Consider the following 20,009-nt stretch of genomic DNA (forward strand, 5'->3'; position numbering starts at 1 on the left):
TCAGTAGAAGCCATAGGACCAGTACCTTCCACAGCACAGTGGGCGGCAGCAGCCATAACCATAGCCACCATAACCAAGGCCACCATAGCCTCCATAGCCACAGCCACAGCGATAGCCACAGCCTAGGCCTCCATAGCCATAGCCCAGGCCTCCATAGTAGCTGCCGTAGTAGCACATGGTGTCAGGAGTGGACTGTGGAGAGGAGGAGCAGAAGGTGGGGTTCTTGAGTGTGGGTGTCCCTGTGTGCCAGGTGCCTTTTATACCCCTGGGTGGTATGTGGGGAAGCCACAGGCACCTGAGAATCATGTGCCTCCCTCAGTGCTTCCCACAGCATCCCGAGCGCCTTGCTTTAGTGGATAAACAAGGCCCGCATACCTGAGATGACTTTGTTTCTGTATTAGAATTTTACCATCAGTTTTTCAACCAAATTCTTCTGTAATTTTAATATTTTCTCAGACTCTATACTTAGCTTATTAAATATATATGATATCACTACACAGTAGGATGTTGGTTATGAAGATCAGTATTCCATTTCATTTTTTGTTGTGCTTTGTTTCCATTTCTCCATAAGGAATACATTTTTGTGTTCATCTTTGAATATCCCTTTGTCCTCTCTTTGTCTCTCTCTCTCTGTCCGTTTGTCTCTGTCTCTGTCTCTTTCACACACACATCTGTCTTTATTCTTCCTTTGTTATTAAGACCTTCCTCTTTCCCTTTCTTCCTCATTCTTTCTCTTCTTAGTACTGCATACCTTACTGCCAAACACCCTTTTCTCCTGCTCTTCTCTCTCTCTTTTTTAAATCTCATTTACTGCTATCTTGGTCATGAATAATGAGTTCATTATTTTTATATTATGATTGCTTGAAGGCAAGTTACTACATTTGGTTGAGACATTCAGAAGCCATTCCTGTTTAGCTGACATCATTTGAACCATTAATAAAGGACTATCTCATAGACCAGTACCCTAAACACCATAACATGCAATCTTACAAAGGAAGTATAATGTTTTCTTTCCTTTGAATTTTAGGCCTTTAGTTGATAGATAGGTAAGCATATGTGATATGTCATACATATTAAATGTTTATTCCAGTAATTAAAATAGGTTTTTAATTACCCAAATAAAGTATATCATTTGACTTTATCAGTCAGGATTGCATCAACAATGTTAATTTTGAAAATATTATGTTGGGTAAATAACTTCAGGCACAATGCTATGATTTCTTGTACATCAATGAAACATTTTGTATTCAACTTTGTGTAAAATTCCCTAGTTGAATGGTTTATTTTATGTTTTTCTAGAGTTTTTTAAAGAAAAAATGTAATAATTGACATATTTGGGGGAAAATTTCAAAGAAAAAATGTGAACTCATAAGCATAAATGCACATAGAAAATAGATGTTTTAGCATAGTAAACATTATGGCTCTGAGAAGGTGATTAGAGATCATATCTGGAAATCAAATATGGCATAATCAGCCGTCATGAGATAGGGATTTTACCAGTCTTGGTATTCACTGATAAGTAAGATGGCCCAGGGAGTCACATGATATACAAGGCAGAAATTATTTCTCTTCTGAGACACCATGCTTTGATACATAGCCTGTACTTAAGTTATCATTAATATACAAAGAAGAATGATTATATATAGTGACATGATATAATAATATTCTGGTGGTTAAAGTGTCTTTCAAAATTTTGTTTATTAAGACCTGGTGTGGTAGTGTATGCATATAATCACAGCAATGCTGATGACAAGTAGAAGTAGAGCAATTCAAGCCTAGCCTGGGAGAAATAATGAAGTCCTGTTGGATACCACCAAAAACTGGTGGGCAGGGCTGGTTTCATGACTTAAGTGATAAAACATTTGCCAGCTGAGTTCAAGGCTCTGAGTTCTATTCCCAGATTGCAAAAATTAATTGGATATATAATCATGAATTGTTAATTTGATCAACTGTGGCATCTGAATCACATGGAAGATTGCATGACATTAGATGAACAAATTGATTTTCAGATAATTGAACTTTGGGTCCGTAGAAACTGAGGAAACATTGCAAGACAGTGTTGTATGTTTTTCATTTCTCTATATCTCACCATCACTATTCCTCCTCTCTATCATGAGAATGCATTCTCACAAACCACACACACACACACACACACACACACACACACACATTTATTTATATATACAGAAGAACAGGATGAAAAGCAAAAACAGTGAAGAGATATTATAATGAATGCATGGAGACATAAATTACTGTGAAATCATTTGATTCATCATGAATGTCATTTTCTGATATGAAATAAATACAGTCAGTCCTCTGTGTCTGTGGATTTCTCATTCATTCTTTTGAGTAAATTCAAACGATTTGAGAAAAAATTACCTGTATAATAAAGAAGGAAAAACACATCATGTTACTATTATCTGACTAAATTAATACCCTAGTTATTTATATGGAATTTATGTTACTTTTAGCATTGTAAGAAATTTATGAATTAGTTTCAAAGATACAGGAAAACATATATAGGGTATATAGTATATTCGAGTTTTTATTGTTTTGTCAAATATATGTGGTAAATCTATAAGAATGTTGTGTGCATTTTTCTACTTCTGTATTTGTGTCTGTTGGTAAAGAAACAATATCATCTCAGCTGTGGTGGGATGTAGGAGAACCTATTCAAAAAATTGAAATGTTTAAAATGTAAATATAGTCAGGCTTAGCAAAGCTGAGGAAGAACTAGAAACATTATTGGAAATAGGTTATGAGCTGGAAGAATTACTTTGTGGAAACCTTCAATTTTATCGATTCACAAAGAGCATTAAGGTGCCTACACCAAGAAATATTCTGTTTGTTTCTCTACTCAATAAAACAGACACATTTGTTTTCCTAATATGGTTTAATAAATAAGAGTAAAAGTTTGTAACTGCTTATTACTTGAAAATGAATTGCATTGTAGACCTGCCATCTCCTATCCTCATGAGTTTAAATCTCAGAAATATTAAATACAGAAAATAAAGAGGAGTGTACATCCTTACTTTAAATTCTATGTACAAAAGAAACTTTGGTGAAAGGGAAGGGTTTTCTGGCTGGTATCACCCTTTCTGTTTGATCTGGGGTGGGTTATATTTTGTGCCAATGATTGGCAGGTAATTCTGCTTATTCTCTATAATTCAAAAGACAGGAGATAAAGTAGGCATTTTTGTTATTTCCACAAATTTCTCATCAAGTGGTATATTTAATTCAGTAAACTTCTTTCTGTTCATTTTCTCTCTTAGTTAACAATCTTAGTTTAGTGATTTGTTAGAAATAATCCTTTTCTATTGTATTAGAAAGTATTCCCTCAAATTCTCAGGGCTTCAGTCCCAACCCTTGAAAACCAACAGCCAACATTATAAACTCATAGGAAACAAGATTTGTGACAAGATATAATTTATTTAATAATATATGTATTTTCACAAAATCATGATTTAAACAAAATAATGGATAAAATGAACATTATGCATTTAATTTAGAGGTGGATGTATAGTTGAGAATTCTGAAGATAGTCGACATTTTCTCATGCAATGGAACTTGGAGTTTGAGTAGAATAAGGACATAGCCAATCATATCAATGGGAACTCCTCAGTAGGAGCCATAGGACCAGTACCTTCCACAGCACAGGGGGCGGCAGCAGCCATAACCATAGCCACCATAACCAAGGCCACCATAGCCTCCATAGCCACAGCCACAGCGATAGCCACAGCCCAGGCCTCCATAGTAGCTGCCATAGTAGCACATGGTGTCAGGAGTGGACTGTGGAGAGGAGGAGCAGAAGGTGGGGTTGTTGAGTGTGGGTGTCCCTGTGTGCCAGGTGCCTTTTATACCCCTGGGTGGTGGGTGGGGAAGCCACAGGCACCTGAGAATCATGTGCCTCCCTCAGTGCTTCCCACGGCATCCCAAGCGCCTCAGTTTAGTGGATAAACAAGGCCCTCATAATTGGGATGATTTTGCTTCTGTATTACAATTTTATGATCAGTTTTTGAGCCAAATTCTTTAGCATTTTTAAGATTTTCTTTGACTCTATATTTAGTTTATTCAACACATATCCCAGTCTTTAATTGGTAAGCAACCATATACAATATACCTTTTATATTAAAAGTCTGTCCCCAATAATTAAAATAGATTTTCAATTGTTCAAGTAAAGCTTGAAGCCTGATTATGTCAGGATTTCATCAATAGTGTTGATTATGAAAATATTATATTGGTAAAAACTTTGGGCAAAATATTATGATTTCTTAAACATCAAGTGAAACATCCTATATTGAACTGTGTGTAAAATTGATTAGTATAAAGGTTATTTTACAATGTCTTAGAGTTTTTTTCAGAAAAAATAAATGTAAAATGTAATAATAATTTCACAGAAAAACATGACTTCACAAGAATAAATGCATACAGGAGATAGATATACTATCAGCACATTAAGAGTTATGACTTCCCAGCACTTCAAAAAAATAACTGGCTATATGATCATGAATCAATTGTGGTTTCTGAATCTTAGGAAGGATTACATGACATTAGATGATCAAACTGTTGTTAAGGTCATTAAATTTTGAGGTACACAGAAACTGAGGAAACATTCAAAGTCACTGTTGTCTGTGTTTCATTTCTCTGTATCTCACCAAAACTGTTCCTCTATTTCATATGCATATACACTCACAAGCCCCCCCCCCACATTTATTTATATATACAGCAAAACTGGTTGTAAAGCAAAAATATGAACAGAAATTATACCTATTGCATGGAGGAAAAATTTCGAATGACATCATTTTATCCAACATAAACATCATTTTATCCTATAAAATGAATATACTCAATCTTAGGTGTCTGCAGATTTCTCATGAATTCTTTTCAGTAAACTAAGAGAATTTGGGAAAATAATACCTATACATTAAAGAAGGAAAAGAATTTCATCATGTCACTATTCTCCAAATAAACTAGTGTCATGGCTATTTTTGTGGAATTCACATTACTTTTAGCATCCTAAAAAATTTAGAGTTGTCTTAAATCATACAGGACACTATATGTAGGGTAAGTATATTAGACTATTTTATTGTTTTGTCAAATAAAGGGGAAAACCTGTAGGAATTTTGAGTGTGTAATTCCATTTCTCTATTTGTGTCTGTTGATAAAGTAACACTATGGAAGTTTAGAAGCATGGACGTAGAATTAGGAGAATTAAAATTAAATTTGTTTAATAATTAAAATTGTTTAAAACCTAAATGCAGTCAGGTTTAGCAAGGCTAAGGAAGAATTAGAAACATTATTGGAAACAATGAGAACTGGAAGAATTACTATGGGGTATTCATAAAGAGCATTCAGGTAGCCTACATGCAGAAATTTTATGTCCATTTCTATACTCAGCAGAAATGGACACTTTTGTTTTCCTAATAAGATCTAAATTTAAAAGTCAAAGTTTGTAACTTTATTACTTGAAAATAAGTTGCAGTCTAGACTTGCCATGGGTAAATACAAAACTAAGATAAAGATCTCCTACCCTCCTGATTTTGGATCTCAGAAATATTAAATAGAGCAAAATAAAGAAGATGCATGATCTTGTTTTAACTTTAACTTCTATCTACAAAAACAATTTAGAACACAGACTATTGGTAACCTTTAATTTTGGTGATGGGGAAGGATTTTCAGGGTGGTATTGTCCTTTCTGTTTTACCTGGGGTGGGTTATATTTCATACCAATGATTGGCACATAAGTCTGCTTATTTTCTATAATTCAAAATGACAATGGCTAAATAGCTATGTACACATGAAGACATAAGATGATGCTAAATGAAATGAACTCCAAGTTATGGAGACAAGTGGTTTATCAGTGTTGTTATTTTCAACATACCATGTGAAATTATGCCCTTTTTCTTTTGTCTTTTTTCCCCATGGTTTAACCCTTGATGTCACTGTAACTAATTTTGGTACCCTGGATATTGTGTATACGTGTAATGGAACTAGGGAAGGGAAAGGGAATACCAAAATCTAGAGACAAAGGATAAAAGAAACCAAGGCAAGAGCAACACTTACAAAACTATATGCTATAAACCAACTGTAGAACTCATGGTGGGGGGAGGGACGTGGGAAGGGGGCAGGCAGGGGAAAATGAGGGAGGAGGTAACAAGGTGGAGAAGAAATGTGTGCATTGCCCTACCTATGAAATTGTAACCCCTCTGTACATCACTCTGACAATAAAGAAATGAAAAACAAAACAAAACAAAACAAATACACACATGAATGTGGTAAAAAAAATGACAGGTGATGAAGTAGGCATTTTTGTTATTTCCACAAGTTGTTCCTCAAGTGATACGTTAAATTCAGTAAGCATCTTTCTGTTCATCTCTGCTCTTAGTTTACTGATTTGTTAGAAATAATTAATCCTTTTCTGTTACGCTAGAAAGTATCTCCTCTCATTCTCAGTGCTTCATTCCATTCTTTGAATAAAAAGAGCAAACATTATAAACTCAAAGGAAACAAGATTTGTAGCAAAATATGATTTATTTACTTAAATACGTCATTTTACAAAATAATGTGTTAAGTGAACACGATGTGTTTAATTTGGATGTGGATGTATAGATGAGAGTTCTGAAGGCATTTAAAAGTTTCTCATGGATGGAACTTGGAGAGAGTTGCAGTAGGACAAGACATAGGCAATCATCTTAGCAGGGGAGGGAGCTCCTCAGTAGAAGCCATAGGACCAGTACCTTCCACAGCACAGGGGGCGGCAGCAGCCATAACCATAGCCACCATAACCAAGGCCACCATAGCCTCCATAGCCATAGCCACAGCGATAGCCACAGCCTAGGCCTCCATAGCCATAGCCCAGGCCTCCATAGTAGCTGCCGTAGTAGCACATGGTGTCAGGAGTGGACTGTGGAGAGGAGCAGAAGAAGGTGGGGTTCTTGAGTGTGGGTGTCCCTGTGTGCCAGGTGCCTTTTATACCCCTGGGTGGTGGGTGGGGAAGCCACAGGCACCTGAGAATCATGTGCCTCCCTCATGCTTCCCACAGCATCCTGAGCGCCTCGCTTTAGTGGATAAACAAGGCCCTCATAACTGGGATGGTTTTGCTTTCGCATTAGAATTTTATGATCAGTTTTTGAGCCAAATTCTTCGGCATTTTTGAGATTTTCTTTGATTCTACATTTAGTTTATTCAATGTATATGATGTCACTACAAGTAGGATGTAAACCATAAGAATGTATTTTATGTCTATTTTTGTTGTTTTGCTTAAATTCCTCCAGCGGAAAAAACATTTTTGTGTTGATCTTTGACTTTCAGTCTCTCTTCTCTTTGTCTCTCTCTCACACACAGGCCAGAGACACACATGCTCGCACACACACACACACGTCTTTTTCTCCAGTCCTCCTTCATTTATGCCTTCTTTCCCTTTCTTCACTCTTTCTAGTTTGTTTCCTGCATCTCTTACTACCAAGCACCATTATCTTCTGCTGTTTTTTTTTTCTTTTTATGAAGAAAGTTTCATCTAGGGATTCATTTACCTTTCCCTTGATCATGAACAATGAGGTAATTTTAATATTATGATTGGTTGAGGGCAAGTTACTACATTATGTACATGTATTTGAGATTTAGTCATTAATGTTTAGTGCATGTTATTTCAAATGTTAAGAAAGGACCAACTTTTTAAGTACTATAACATTTTAATTACTAGAACTTTCAATCTTACCAAAGGACATATAACGCTATCTTTCTTTTGAGTTTAAGTCTTTAGTTGCTAAATAAGCATGTACAAAATACCATTCATGTTAAGTGTTTGTGTCAGGATTTCATCAATAGTGTTGGTTTGGAAATATTATGTTGGTAAATATATTTGAGCAAAATATTATGATTTCTTAAACATCAAGTGAAACATCCTATATTCAGTCTTGTATAAAATTCACTAGTGTAATGATTATCTTACAATGTTTTAGAGATTTGTCAGAAAAAATGTAATAATTGCTAAAGCATGGAGGAAATTTCACAGAAAAACTTGGATTCACAAGTATAAATGTATACAGTAGTCAGGTACAATGTCTCAGCTCATTTAGAATTATGGCTCTGAGATGGTGATTAGTAATCATATCTGGAAATTTTGAAACCAAATATGGCGTAATGAGCAGTCATCAGACAGGGATTTTACCAGTCCTGGTATTTGCTGGTAGGTAAGATGGAGGGCAGAAATTTTCCCTCTTCTGAGACACCATGCTTTGTAACATAGCATGTACTTAGGAGTCATTAGTAGACAAAGCCAGGGATGATGACAGTGACAAGAGAAAGAAGAATTTTGATGACCACAATAATTTTGAAAAGTTTGTTATATTAAGGCTTGGTGTGGTAGTCTATGCACATAGTCAAAGTTGTGCCAAATGGGAAGTAGGAGTACAGCAATTCAAGACTAACACCTCCCCCTTTTCTATATAACTCAGCCCAACACAGTCCCCATACTTTTTTCTTTTCTCTCTGTTGTTATTCCCTCTCTTTTTCTCTTCTTCCCTCCCCTCTGCCTCCCCACACCTCCATCTTGTGTGGGCTGGCAGTTTGCTTTCCCCCAAAAAACTCCATTTTGCCTGCACCATGTGGCGGTTTCCTTTCCTGCGAACCTTACAGAAACATTATTGGAAACAGTAAGACATCGAAGAATTACTTTGGGGAAACTTTCCACTTATCTGTTCATGAAGAGCATTCAGGTACATCCACATATTTTATGTCTGTTTCTATACCTCAATAGAAATGAATGGGTTTCTTTTCCTATGATTTAAAATTGAAAAGAAAAAATAAGTAATTTCTTGGAAATGAATTGCATTCTAGGCTTGCAATGGGGCAATAAAGAAATAAGGAAAAGATCTCCTACCCTCCTGATTTGGATTCTCATAAATATTAAATAGAGCAAAATAAAGAAAAATGTGCAATGCTGTTTTAACTAACTTCTACCTACAAAAAAAAAAGAAAAACAATTCAGGAGACAGACTGGTGGGACCCTTTAATGTTGATGACACGGAAGGGTTTTCTGGGTGGCATCACCCTTGCTGTTTTATGTGGGGTGGGTGATATTTTGTACCAATTATTGGCACTTTATTCTGCTTATTCTCTATAATTCAAAATGACAGGAGATAAAGTAGGCATTTTATTTCCATATTTCTCCTCGAGTAGTACATTTAACTCAGTAAGCATCATTCTGTTCATCTTCTCTCTTAGTTCAAAATTTTAGTTTAATGATTTATTAGAAATAATTAATACTTTTCCATTATATTAGAAACTACCCTGTCTCATTCTCACCCTTACAATCCCATCCCTCACAAACCAATAGCAAACATTATAAACTATAGGAAACATTATTTGTTCAAGATATGGTTTATTTAATAATACATGTCTTTTCACAAAACAATGGGGTAAACAAAATAATGGGTTATAGGAGCACTAGTCATTTAATTTAGATTTGGATGCACAGTTGAGATTTCTGAAGACATTCAAAAATTTCTCATGTGGTGGAATGTGGAGAGAATTATAATAGGAAAGGAAGACATAGGCAATCATCTCAGCAGGGAAGGGAAATCCTCAGTAGAAGCCATAGGACCAGTACCTTCCACAACACAGGGGGCGGCAGCAGCCATAACCATAGCCACCATAACCAAGGCCACCATAGCCTCCAAAGCCACAGCCACAGCCATAGCCACAGCCTAGGCCTCCATAGCCATAGCCCAGGCCTCCATAGTAGCTGCCGTAGTAGCACATGGTGTCAGGAGTGGACTGTGGAGAGGAGCAGCAGAAGGTGGGGTTCTTGAGTGTGGGTGTCCCTGTGTGCCAGGTGTCTTTTATACCCCTGGGTGGTGGGTGGGGAAGCCACAGGCACCTGAGAATCATGTGCCTCCCTCAGTGCTTTCCACAGCATCCTGAGCGCCTCGGTTTAGTGGATAAACAAGGCCCTCGTAACTGGGATGGTCTTGTTCTTATGTCAGAATCCCATGATCTGTTTTTGAGCCAAACAATCCCATTTTAAGACTTTAACATATTCTATATTTAGTTTATTCAATAGATGTGACTTGAGTACATAATTTGATGTGAATTTTGAAATTCGGTATCCCATTTCTACTTTCATTCTGTTTTGTTTTTCATTCCTCCAAAGGGAAAATAGTTTTGGTTTCCGTTTTTCTTTTCTCCCTCCTCTCCCTCTCTTTATTTCCTTCCCACCTTTTTTTTTTTTTTCAAAACAGTTTCATCTGGACAGACTGGCTTGCTAAGTTTTGCTAATGAATAATGAGTTCGTTATCCTTATATGGTGATTACTTGGTAGCTTAGTACTACTCTGTACATATATATGAGGCTTTTTCAAAATCTATTGTTCACAGAATATTATTTGAAACTTTCCACAGAATAAATGACCATCTTATACACCAGAACTTGAACTCCTGCAAATATATGAGGGAAACATAAGCTTAACAAGAGAAAAGGTTTATTTTCTGCCTAGTGTTTCAGTCCAAGTTTTGCTGGACTTGTTGCTTTGGGTACCAGGGAGCCAGGTTTCCTAGTAGTAAAAGAATGTGGCAAATGTTATTTATGACATAATGATTTGGAAATAGAGGGGGCCCTGGACAAAATGTAGCCTCCAGAGTGTGTTTCAATGACCTACTTCCTTTCACAAAGCCTTATCTCTGAAAGTTCCCCTCACATTCCAATACTGTAATGCCACTGAATTATCAGTCAAAGGATTAATCCATTGATTATGTCAGAGCTTTGAAATCCAATTACCTCTCAAGAATTGGACCTACCAGCTAGGGGCCAGTCTTGCTATAAATACATATAGAAGCCATAACAACATGGAAAAGCTTCATTGTTTTGTATGAGGTTTTTGAGCATCCATAGAGTAAGTTTCACCAAGAGTTCTTAAAATCAATTTAGTAGAGACATATCATCCCCCTTGTAAATATTTTCACTGCTCTTTGTTTAAAAAAGCATTTTTAAAAGGGTATTCCTTGTTTTCAAGACTAACTGGAGAGATTTTATATTTTCCCACCTAATAAAAATGTAGGTGTTAGTTTGCCTATGATTTTTGTTAATTTCATATCTAGAATGATATGTGCCCATTAAGACATTACTAAATGCATCAAATAGGATATTGAAGAATAACAGGAAAAATTCATTTAGTAGCTTATTCAACCATTGAAAACTTTGTGAGGAAAACATGAGGAAATGCACCCCTTACTGCTGTGACTCGCCTTTGAGCCTCTGAGTGAGGAAGCTTCCGGAAGCTCAGGGAATGCTTGGGAGACTAGCTCCTTCATGCTGTGACTACAGCAACCCTCTGTTGCTCCATAAAGGACTTCCTGTTCTTTTCAAATCAATCCTGTTGAATTTTGACTGTGAGCCTATTATTGGGATACTTGGTCTTGAAATGCTTCTAAGAGAAGAGCCTAAGAAATGGGACTTCCTGTTCCTAGGATACATAAAAATTAACAGAAAGTAGAGAATAATATGGAGTTGCTTCCAAAAATGAAATACCAGAAGTTTCTCTTGGTTATACAGGTTATATAATCTTTTTCCCCCATAGAAACATTTCTTGTTCCATTTTGAAGCTCCTGTTTAGAACCTTGAATTTAGATAAGGGTCTTTCTCATTATTACATGAGAATTTTTTTTCTTTGTCAGTCATGAGGCTTGAACTCTGGGCCTGGATGCTGTCCTTAAGCTCTTCAGCTCAAGGTTAGAGTTCTATCACTTGAGCAACAGTATCACTTCAGAGTTTTCTGGTGGTTAATTGGAGATAAGTCTCAAGGACTTTTCTGCCCCGGCTGGCTTTGAACCATGATCCTTGAAAGCATAGGTCTGGGCCATCCCAGAGGACCATGCAGAGATAATCAAAGACAGGAGAAGAAGGTTCATAAGGAGGTTTATTAGTGGGGCCATAGTTCCCATGGGAGAGAGAACTACATGGCATCTGCACCTTATCCAGGTGGCAGCTTCTCTCTCTGGGGGTAAAGGGGAAGTAGGTAGGTAGTGAGTAAGAGTGGCTCATTAGGTATGGGTGGATCTGGGGGCTAGTGGGAGGAGCTGAGGACCTAAGGCTAGGGAAATGCTAACATTCCCCCATTTGTTGTTTATTAATAACAGAGGAGGGGTAGCAGGCTGGGAGTATGGGCGGAGGTTGTTTCTTCTGGAGCTACTTCCTGCTGTAAAGGGCGAAGTAGTCAGGGGTCCCTGATTCGTCATTTGGCCTGGTAGCTTCCAAGAAGTATTTGTTTGACAGTTTGGTTGGTAAAGTTCCTCATCATTTCCACGAGAATGGTTATCAGGGCCAATGGGTGTCATGGTCTCCTCTGGCTACCTCCTGCAGCTTGGGCACATCAAGGAGTCCCTGGGGCTGGGCCTTCAGGGTCCAGATCTGTGCTGGGCAGAGCAGTGTAGTAAGAGGATGGTCTTGAACTGCAAGTTCCTAGGTGGCATCCTGCATGAGGCATGTTATCCTGTTAAAAGAGACTTGAAAAGGGTCAGGCAAAATGCTAACAAGTTCACAGGACCAGTTAACATGAACGACATGGGAGAACACACCCTGGGCACAAGCCAGAAAAGTTCCATTTGGAACATAAACCCAATTGTGGCCCATTACAAGGAAGGAGGAATAACTGGACTGGGGGCAGGAAGGAAGTGTTTAGGGATAGTGGAATGGTTGGGAGTAACTAGTCAGAAGCTAATATATATATATAAATAGCAAATAACAAAGGCAAGAATGCAAGTTTCTGTCCAGATGGAAAATGGACAGGTATGGACATTAGGTGGGTAAACAACTATACCTCTTCATCTCCCAGCTCTGATTAATTTTGAAAGAGCAAGTTTAAATTGACTCCATTTAAGATGCCAAGGAGTCTTAGCCATAAAAGCCCTTTATATTTCCAATTAAAGCAACAGGAGAACAATAGGAGTATAGCTTACCTGTATCTTGTTGAGAATTGACCAACAAATACTTGCCAGAGTTCTGCTGTAACACTTAGAGAACTGCAGACTGAATGAGATCCATGTGCCATCAAATCAAATCATATCATTCAACCTTACTGGCAGGTGGAAGAGAGCGCAAATGAATAACAATCAAGAAGGCAAAGGGGGCTGGGGATATAGCCTAGTGGCAAGAGTGCCTGCCTCGGATACACAAGGCCCTAGGTTCGATTCCCCAGCACCACATATACAGAAAACGGCCAGAAGCGGCGCTGTGGCTCAAGTGGCAGAGTGCTAGCCTTGAGCGGGAAGAAGCCAGGGACAGTGTTCAGGCCCTGAGTCCAAGGCCCGGGACTGCCCAAAAAAAAAAAAAAAAAAAAAAAAAAAAAAAAAAAAAAAAAAAAGAAGGCAAAGCATTGGGACAATGTAAAAGTCTCAGCTTCAGCGGATCCGAAGTGGCTGTGTCTTCCATCCCAAATCAGCAGGCTTTGTTAGTCATGTGTGATGGAGGCAGGTTAGATCTGGGCAAGGCGGTAGTGGCATCTCTTAGAGTCCCCTGGATAGATTGTCATACCTCCTGCTGAGTTGCCTGCAAATTTCTACACAGACTGGTTAAAGACATTTGAAATCTCCCAGTATTAGAAAGATTTTTAGAAGGCTTGGGCCTTTAACCATCTTCCTAGTCACAAAATTCACACATACCAAAGGCCAACCAAGTCTGCTCTCTGCAGCAGCCAGAACAGTTTCTGAGACATGGAGGGGGAAGACACCAACACTACCCCAATGCAACCCTGTGGCCACCAAACACAACTCTGATGCTTTTAACCTTGGAGTAAGTCTCGGTCTCGGTTGCAACTCTGTCATGATAGGGCCTGCTATAAACCCAACTCTAACCTGGCGGAGAGGGGGTGGGTGGGGGGGGTGGGGGGGAGGGGGAGGGGGCAGAGCCAGGGCAGGAGCTCTCTGGGCCTGTCAAAATCTTCACAGGAATGCTAGATACCCTGAGTGGTTTTCCATGTATGAGAGAGAGAATAAGGAATCACTAGTAGTGAAACCAGGCAGTTTGGGAGCAGACTATGGAGGCAGCTTCCTGTAGCCATAGACCGCCACAGTCCATGCATCTAGCATACATGTTGACCTGCATCCTACAAAGCAAAATATCAATCCTGGGTCAGGAAAATCGAGGTTAGCAGCCACATTTGCACACTTGTTCCAAAATGACTCTGGTCCCTTGATCTTAAAGAGTTTATGAGAGCACAGGAGAGAAAAATGGAGAAGCAAAATCTTAGTCTATACCAAAGAATTGTCAGGAACAGATGTACACTTGACTTTTAGCATAGATGAACATGAAGAATAACACACTGATTTTACATCATTGTACTATATCACATGCTGCATATTAGAACTTTTTGGAGTTTTTCTTTTTTTTATGGCTCTTTTCAGTTTATTGCATGAAGTAGTTACACTAGTCCAAGTTAAAAGCAGACCCCAAATGGTTACATTATACAAGCTGTGAGGTTTTTAAACTTGTGACAAGGGACAGGAGGGAAATTCTACTAATTGCTAGGAAATCCTCACTTAAGCTTCAATGAGCCACAAGCACTTAAAACCCATGAACCTTCAGCTGATCGTCCTTAGCCAGTCCAATCTCTACCAGGAACTGGCATATGTTCTTGCGCTGGTCACCCTGTAGCTGAATTACTTCTCCATATTCTGGATGCTAAATTACAGTACCATTGCAGGTAAATTTCTTCTTAAATGCCTTCACTAGTTTCTTTTTATCGTAATCATCAGCGATCCCTTGGACAGTAGTAAGGGTCTTCCTGCCGTTTCTCTGTTGAATTCTTATATGGATATAATTCTCAGTGCCAGCAGGAAGCAGGTCATCACCCTTACTTGCATCAGCAAAGGGGTCGAAAGAGTGGAGGTTCTGGATAGCGGACATACGATACGATTCCTTTTCCTCGGTGGAAACATTTGCTTGCACCCAAACATGATCAGTTTGGGTTTAAAACCTGGGTTTTTTGTTTTGTTTTGTTTTGTGTTTTGGCTTGGAGTCTGGTGATGAAGAGTCAGGATTGCCTCCAGGCTGTTCACTGTGACTCCACCCACAGGCTGCAAAGATCAGTTTAACACAAGACTTAAAGTAAGTTAAAATAGTAGTCAAAAAAGCAAGTACCAACAGACAGACAAACAGATACACAGACAGTTGTGCACAAGCTTTGGGGTGCGCTTAGAATTTTTTTTTTAATTGGCCATGTAAGTTTTGGAAGCTAGTACCAGCCCCTCCTATCACAGGCAGGCAGGCAGAGTTTGGAGAGGCATAAAGAGAGAGAGGCAGAAAGAAAGAGGGAGAGAGAGCGCTCCATCTGCCCGAGCGCTCATAGAAGTTATGTAAGTCCTGTAAAATATTCCAAATTTGTAAGATTGGGCTCAAACTTGAGCAGCTTTTAGATTGTGCCCCTCCCATGGTAAGTGATTAGCGGAGCTGAGGAGTTAAATACCAAGCGTCCTCGATATTACTCTGGTCAGCTGAAATGTAGGAGACAATCAGCAATGAGGTCGTCACCCCAGTTGCTGTGTCCCAGACCTAGCACGGAGTGTGGCCCTGAAGCCACGGCCCTGTGGCCCTATGGTAAATCGGAAAATTGGATCCGAGCCCTCGTTTAGATGATCACTTACCCTGGGTGTGAGGGCAAATTTGTAGGTTGTCGTGGTGGATGGAAGTAGAAAACTTGGTCAGGAGATGTTACCTCGGTGGTCCTCTGGGTGGGCTTAGGACAGCAGAATAGGTCCCGGGGGCAGCTTGGACCCCCAGAAATGGGGGAGCAAATCCACCAGGGAACCTCTCCCAGGTTTCGGCACCAATGAAAGCATAGGTCCCGGCTATCCCAGAAGACCATGCAGAGATAATCACAGGCAGGAGAAGAAGGTTCATAAGGAGGTTTATTAGTGGGGCCATAGTTCCCACTGGAGAGGGAGCTACATGGCATGCACCTTATCCAGGTGGTAGCTCCTTTTCCTCTGGGGGTAAAGAGGAAGTAGGTAGGTAGTGAGAGTAGGAGTGGCTCATTACGTATGGGTGGATCCGGGGGCTAGTGGGAGGAACTGAGGACCTGAGGCTAAGGAAATGCTAACAATCTTCATATCTCAGTAGCTAGGATTACAGGCATGAGCCACTGGTGCTGAGCTTCACATGACAATTTCTAAAGACATATGTAGGTTGTACCCATGGAATACACTATAATGGAAAACAAAATCTAGGTAAATTGTAAATTCCATAATTGAAAGAATAAATTGGTCTATTCAAATTGAAGAAACAAATGAAAATGTAACGGAAGATATCACTTTACTTGGGTGAATGAATGGACACATTGTGCCCCCAAAATTAGAGAGATGCAGAGTGAACACAAAGAGAGAAAAAAGCAGACACACGGAAGTGGACAACAAAATTCTCTGTAGAGAAATTGGAACATAGCACAACAAAAGTAGGAATGAGATACCTATTTCCATGATTTATATCATACTGGGTAATGAAGTCACATACATCGAGTCAATTAAATATAGAACTAACCAGAGCCTTAACAATGGAAGAATCTGGCTCATCAACTGATCATGGAATTCTGACTTAGGCACAAAACCATCCTAGTTATGAGGGCCTTGTTTATCCACTAAACTGAGGCGCTCAGGATGCTGTGGGAAGCCCTCACGGAGGCACATGATTCTCAGGTGCCTGTGGCTTCCCCACCCACCACCCAGGGGTATAAAAGGCACCTGGAACACAGGAACACCCACACTCAAGAACCCCACCTTCTGCTCCTCCTCTCCACAGTCCACTCCTGACACCATGTGCTACTATGGCAGCTACTATGGAGGCCTGGGCTATGGCTATGGAGGCCTAGGCTGTGGCTATCGCTGTGGCTGTGGCTATGGAGGCTATGGTGGCCTTGGTTATGGTGGCTATGGTTATGGCTGCTGCCGCCCCCTGTGCTGTGGAAGGTACTGGTCTTATGGCTTCTACTGAGGAACTTCCTCGCCCCTCGCCTGCTGAGACAATTGGCTATCTCCTGTCCTACTGCAACTCTCTCCAAGTTTCTTCCCATGAGAAATTTTTGAATGTCTTCAGAAATCTCAACTACACATCCAAACCTAGATGACATGCATAGTGCCCATTTAACCCATTACTTTTTAAATTGGTTTGCATGACAGTTTGAAGAATTATTTTTTAGTTAGTACTCTGGGGTAAAATGGGTCCAAATTTCAACCTCAATTTTTGTGAAAAGATATGCATTATTAAATAAACCATATTTTGCAAAAATATTGTTTCCTATGTGTTCTTTATGTTTGCTGTGGGTTTTTTCGAGGATGAGAATGAGAGGGGATACTTTCTAAAGAACAGAATATTAGTAATTTTCTCTAACAAATAATTAAACTAAGATTATTAACAAAGAAAAAATGGACAGAAGTCTATTCACTGAATTAAATGTACAACTTGAGCAACTTGTGGAAAAAGAGTGCCTACTTTATCCCATGCCATTTTTGAATTGAAGAGAATAAGAATTATGTGCCAATTATAGCTTCAAAATATAACCCATCTCAGATCAAAAAAGGATGATAGCACCCTGGAAATCCTTCCATGTCACCAACATAAAAAGCTACAAATACTCTATCTTGTAAGTTAGTGTTTCTTATAGGTAGACGTTAAAATTAATATAAGTTTGTGCGTTTCTTTTTATTTTGCTCTATTTAAAATTTCTGAGGTTCAAACTCTTGAGGATAGGAGACTTTTTTCCTTCCTCTTACCTCTCCCCACACACAAGTTGCAGAGTTAATTTCCAACATATTGTCTGTGAGTATCTCTGTTGCATCGGTTGTTCTTCTTTCTGTAAGATATAAGAAAGCCATTCATTTTCAAGAAATAAGCAGTTATACTTTTTCCTTTTGAATATTAAATCCTGTCAGGAGACCAAATGCACCTACTTCAGTTGGCTACATATCTAAAATTTCTGGACATAGGTGCCTGAATGCTCTTTGTGAATAGATAGAATTGAAGCTTTTCCCAAAGCAATTATTTTAGCTCACATTCTGTTTTCAATAATGCAGCTAATTCTTCCTCAGCCTTCCTAAGCCTGACAATATTTAGGTTTTAAGCAATTTTAATTATTTTGTCAGTTCCTCTAATTTTATATCCAAGCTTATAAACTCATATTTTGTTACTTTACCTACAGACACACATACAGGAATGGAACACACAAAATTCTGTTGCTTTTCTCATACATTTCTCAAAACAATAGGAAGTCAAATAGACATAAACTACAATTGTTGCCCTCTGTCTTTTAAATCAACTCTAAATAACTTATGATGTTAAAAGCAAAATGAAGTCTCCATAAATAGCTGTGAGAACAGGTTATTAGAGGATATTGACAAGATGAAATATCCCTCCTTATTTAATTTAGAGGCCATTTATTCCCAAATAGTTTCTGAGTTCACTTGAAACAATGGATGGGCAATTGAGAGACATAGAGAGTTGACTATATTTATTTCATAGGAGAAAATGAAGTCAATGTTGAATAAAACCTTATCACTCTAAATTATGCCACAGTATATTTAGTTTAATTTCTCTTCATTAATTTTGCTGTTGACCCTGCTCTTCTGTATGTGCTTATGGGTTGTTTGTGCATATACATATGAAAAACAGGAGCAGTGACTGCACATATATAGAAACGAGAGAGAAACAGGCAGTAGAGACAGGACTGAAAAACGTTACTGGGTAAAGATTTTTCCTCAGTTTCAAAGATCTGAAAATCAATTTGTTCCTCTAATGTCATGCAATCTTCCATGTGATCCAGAAGCCACAACTGATTAGACTATGAATTCATGGTAATTGGTCCAATTATTATTATTATTATTTTGCAATATTGGGAATGGGACTCAGAGCCTAGGCAAATGTTCTATCACTTGATTCATGTGAGCAGGCCCTCTCTCCCCCTTTTTTGGTTGTTTCAGATAGGACTTCATGCTTCTGCCCAGCCTGGATTGCTATAATCCTCTACATTGGGTATAGCTATGGATATAGACATACACTACCACACCAGGCCTTAAGGTAACAAACTTTCAAAGGTACTGTTGTCACTAAGTGCTTTATCTTGTTACAGTGTAAAATCATCCCTGTCATTGTCTACCAATGGAACCTTAAGTACAGGCTATGTAACAAAGCTGGATGTCTCAGTAGAGATAATTTCTGGAACACACATCACATGATTCTCCCTCCATTGTATCTCTAAATGAATACCACAACTGATAAAATCCCTGTCTAAAGATTGCTGATTACCCCATCTTTGATTTTTTAATTTTTCCAGATACCATCTCTGCTCACCATTTCAGGGCCATAATTTCAGTGTGCTCAGACACTATATCCATCTCATATAAGCAACTATACTTGTCAGTCCATGTATTTACTTTGAAATTTCCCCCAAATGATATCAATTATTTCACGGTTTTCAATAGATTTCTATGACATTGTAAAATTACCATTGAAGTGAGAAATTGTATACAATATTGAGTACAATACAGGATGTTTGATTTGGCATTCAAGAAATCATAACATTTTGCCCAAAGTTATTTATTCAATTGAAAATAAACACTATTGATGAAATGCTCATTGACATCTCAGGATGCAAACTTTAATTATTGGAACAAACATTTAATATGTATGATAGATTATATGTGTTTGTGCGCCTACACACTAAATATTTAAAATAAAAAAATTAACCAAATACTGTATTTCCTTTAATACTATTGAATGTTATCATATTTATCATTCTGTCTGATAAGACAGTCATTTATTTTCTGGGAAGTTTCAGATAATGTGCACTAAGCAATGGCTTCAGTGTAAGTGTCAAATATATATACAGACTTCAGTAAATTGCCATCAAGTAATCACAACCTAAAAAATAACTAGATCATCTTTCAGGACAAAACTTAGTTATCCAGTCTCTCTACATATTTTTTTTCCAAAAAAAAGAAGAGAGGGAGGGAGATAGGGGATTTGGGTGG

At 38.4% G+C, this 20,009-nt stretch overlaps 5 protein-coding genes and 1 pseudogene across 5 annotated transcripts; 1 reads left to right on the forward strand and 5 right to left on the reverse strand.

Annotated features, from left to right (window-relative positions):
* LOC125351198 (keratin-associated protein 20-2-like) lies at window positions 1-177 on the reverse strand. Its single transcript, XM_048345905.1, has one exon. It carries the CDS (start codon window positions 175-177, stop codon window positions 1-3), a length of 177 nt encoding a protein of 58 aa, XP_048201862.1.
* A 3,441-nt stretch (window positions 178-3,618) lies between these two features.
* On the reverse strand, window positions 3,619-3,774 carry LOC125351199 (keratin-associated protein 20-2-like). The gene has a single exon (XM_048345906.1). The coding sequence runs from the start codon at window positions 3,772-3,774 to the stop codon at window positions 3,619-3,621; it is 156 nt and encodes a 51-aa protein (XP_048201863.1).
* A 2,938-nt stretch (window positions 3,775-6,712) lies between these two features.
* LOC125351200 (keratin-associated protein 20-2-like) lies at window positions 6,713-6,889 on the reverse strand. Its single transcript, XM_048345908.1, has one exon. It carries the CDS (start codon window positions 6,887-6,889, stop codon window positions 6,713-6,715), a length of 177 nt encoding a protein of 58 aa, XP_048201865.1.
* Window positions 6,890-9,585: 2,696 nt separating this feature from the next.
* LOC125351201 (keratin-associated protein 20-2-like) lies at window positions 9,586-9,762 on the reverse strand. Its single transcript, XM_048345909.1, has one exon. It carries the CDS (start codon window positions 9,760-9,762, stop codon window positions 9,586-9,588), a length of 177 nt encoding a protein of 58 aa, XP_048201866.1.
* Window positions 9,763-14,435: 4,673 nt separating this feature from the next.
* On the reverse strand, window positions 14,436-14,922 carry LOC125351202 (annotated as a pseudogene).
* Window positions 14,923-16,800: 1,878 nt separating this feature from the next.
* Window positions 16,801-16,977, forward strand: LOC125351203 (keratin-associated protein 20-2-like). Its single transcript, XM_048345910.1, has one exon. The coding sequence runs from the start codon at window positions 16,801-16,803 to the stop codon at window positions 16,975-16,977; it is 177 nt and encodes a 58-aa protein (XP_048201867.1).
* The last annotated feature ends 3,032 nt before the right edge of the window (window positions 16,978-20,009 follow it).

This window comes from Perognathus longimembris, chromosome 5 (genome assembly GCF_023159225.1).
Source record: "Perognathus longimembris pacificus isolate PPM17 chromosome 5, ASM2315922v1, whole genome shotgun sequence".
Classification (NCBI taxonomy): domain Eukaryota; kingdom Metazoa; phylum Chordata; class Mammalia; order Rodentia; family Heteromyidae; genus Perognathus; species Perognathus longimembris.

Bases quoted from the DNA above. Each gene is read 5' to 3' on its own strand.
- LOC125351200 (XM_048345908.1), bottom strand. From the start codon at position 6,889: ATGTGCTACTACGGCAGCTACTATGGAGGCCTGGGCTATGGCTATGGA.
- LOC125351199 (XM_048345906.1), bottom strand. From the start codon at position 3,774: ATGTGCTACTATGGCAGCTACTATGGAGGCCTGGGCTGTGGCTATCGC.
- LOC125351201 (XM_048345909.1), bottom strand. From the start codon at position 9,762: ATGTGCTACTACGGCAGCTACTATGGAGGCCTGGGCTATGGCTATGGA.
- LOC125351198 (XM_048345905.1), bottom strand. From the start codon at position 177: ATGTGCTACTACGGCAGCTACTATGGAGGCCTGGGCTATGGCTATGGA.
- LOC125351203 (XM_048345910.1), top strand. From the start codon at position 16,801: ATGTGCTACTATGGCAGCTACTATGGAGGCCTGGGCTATGGCTATGGA.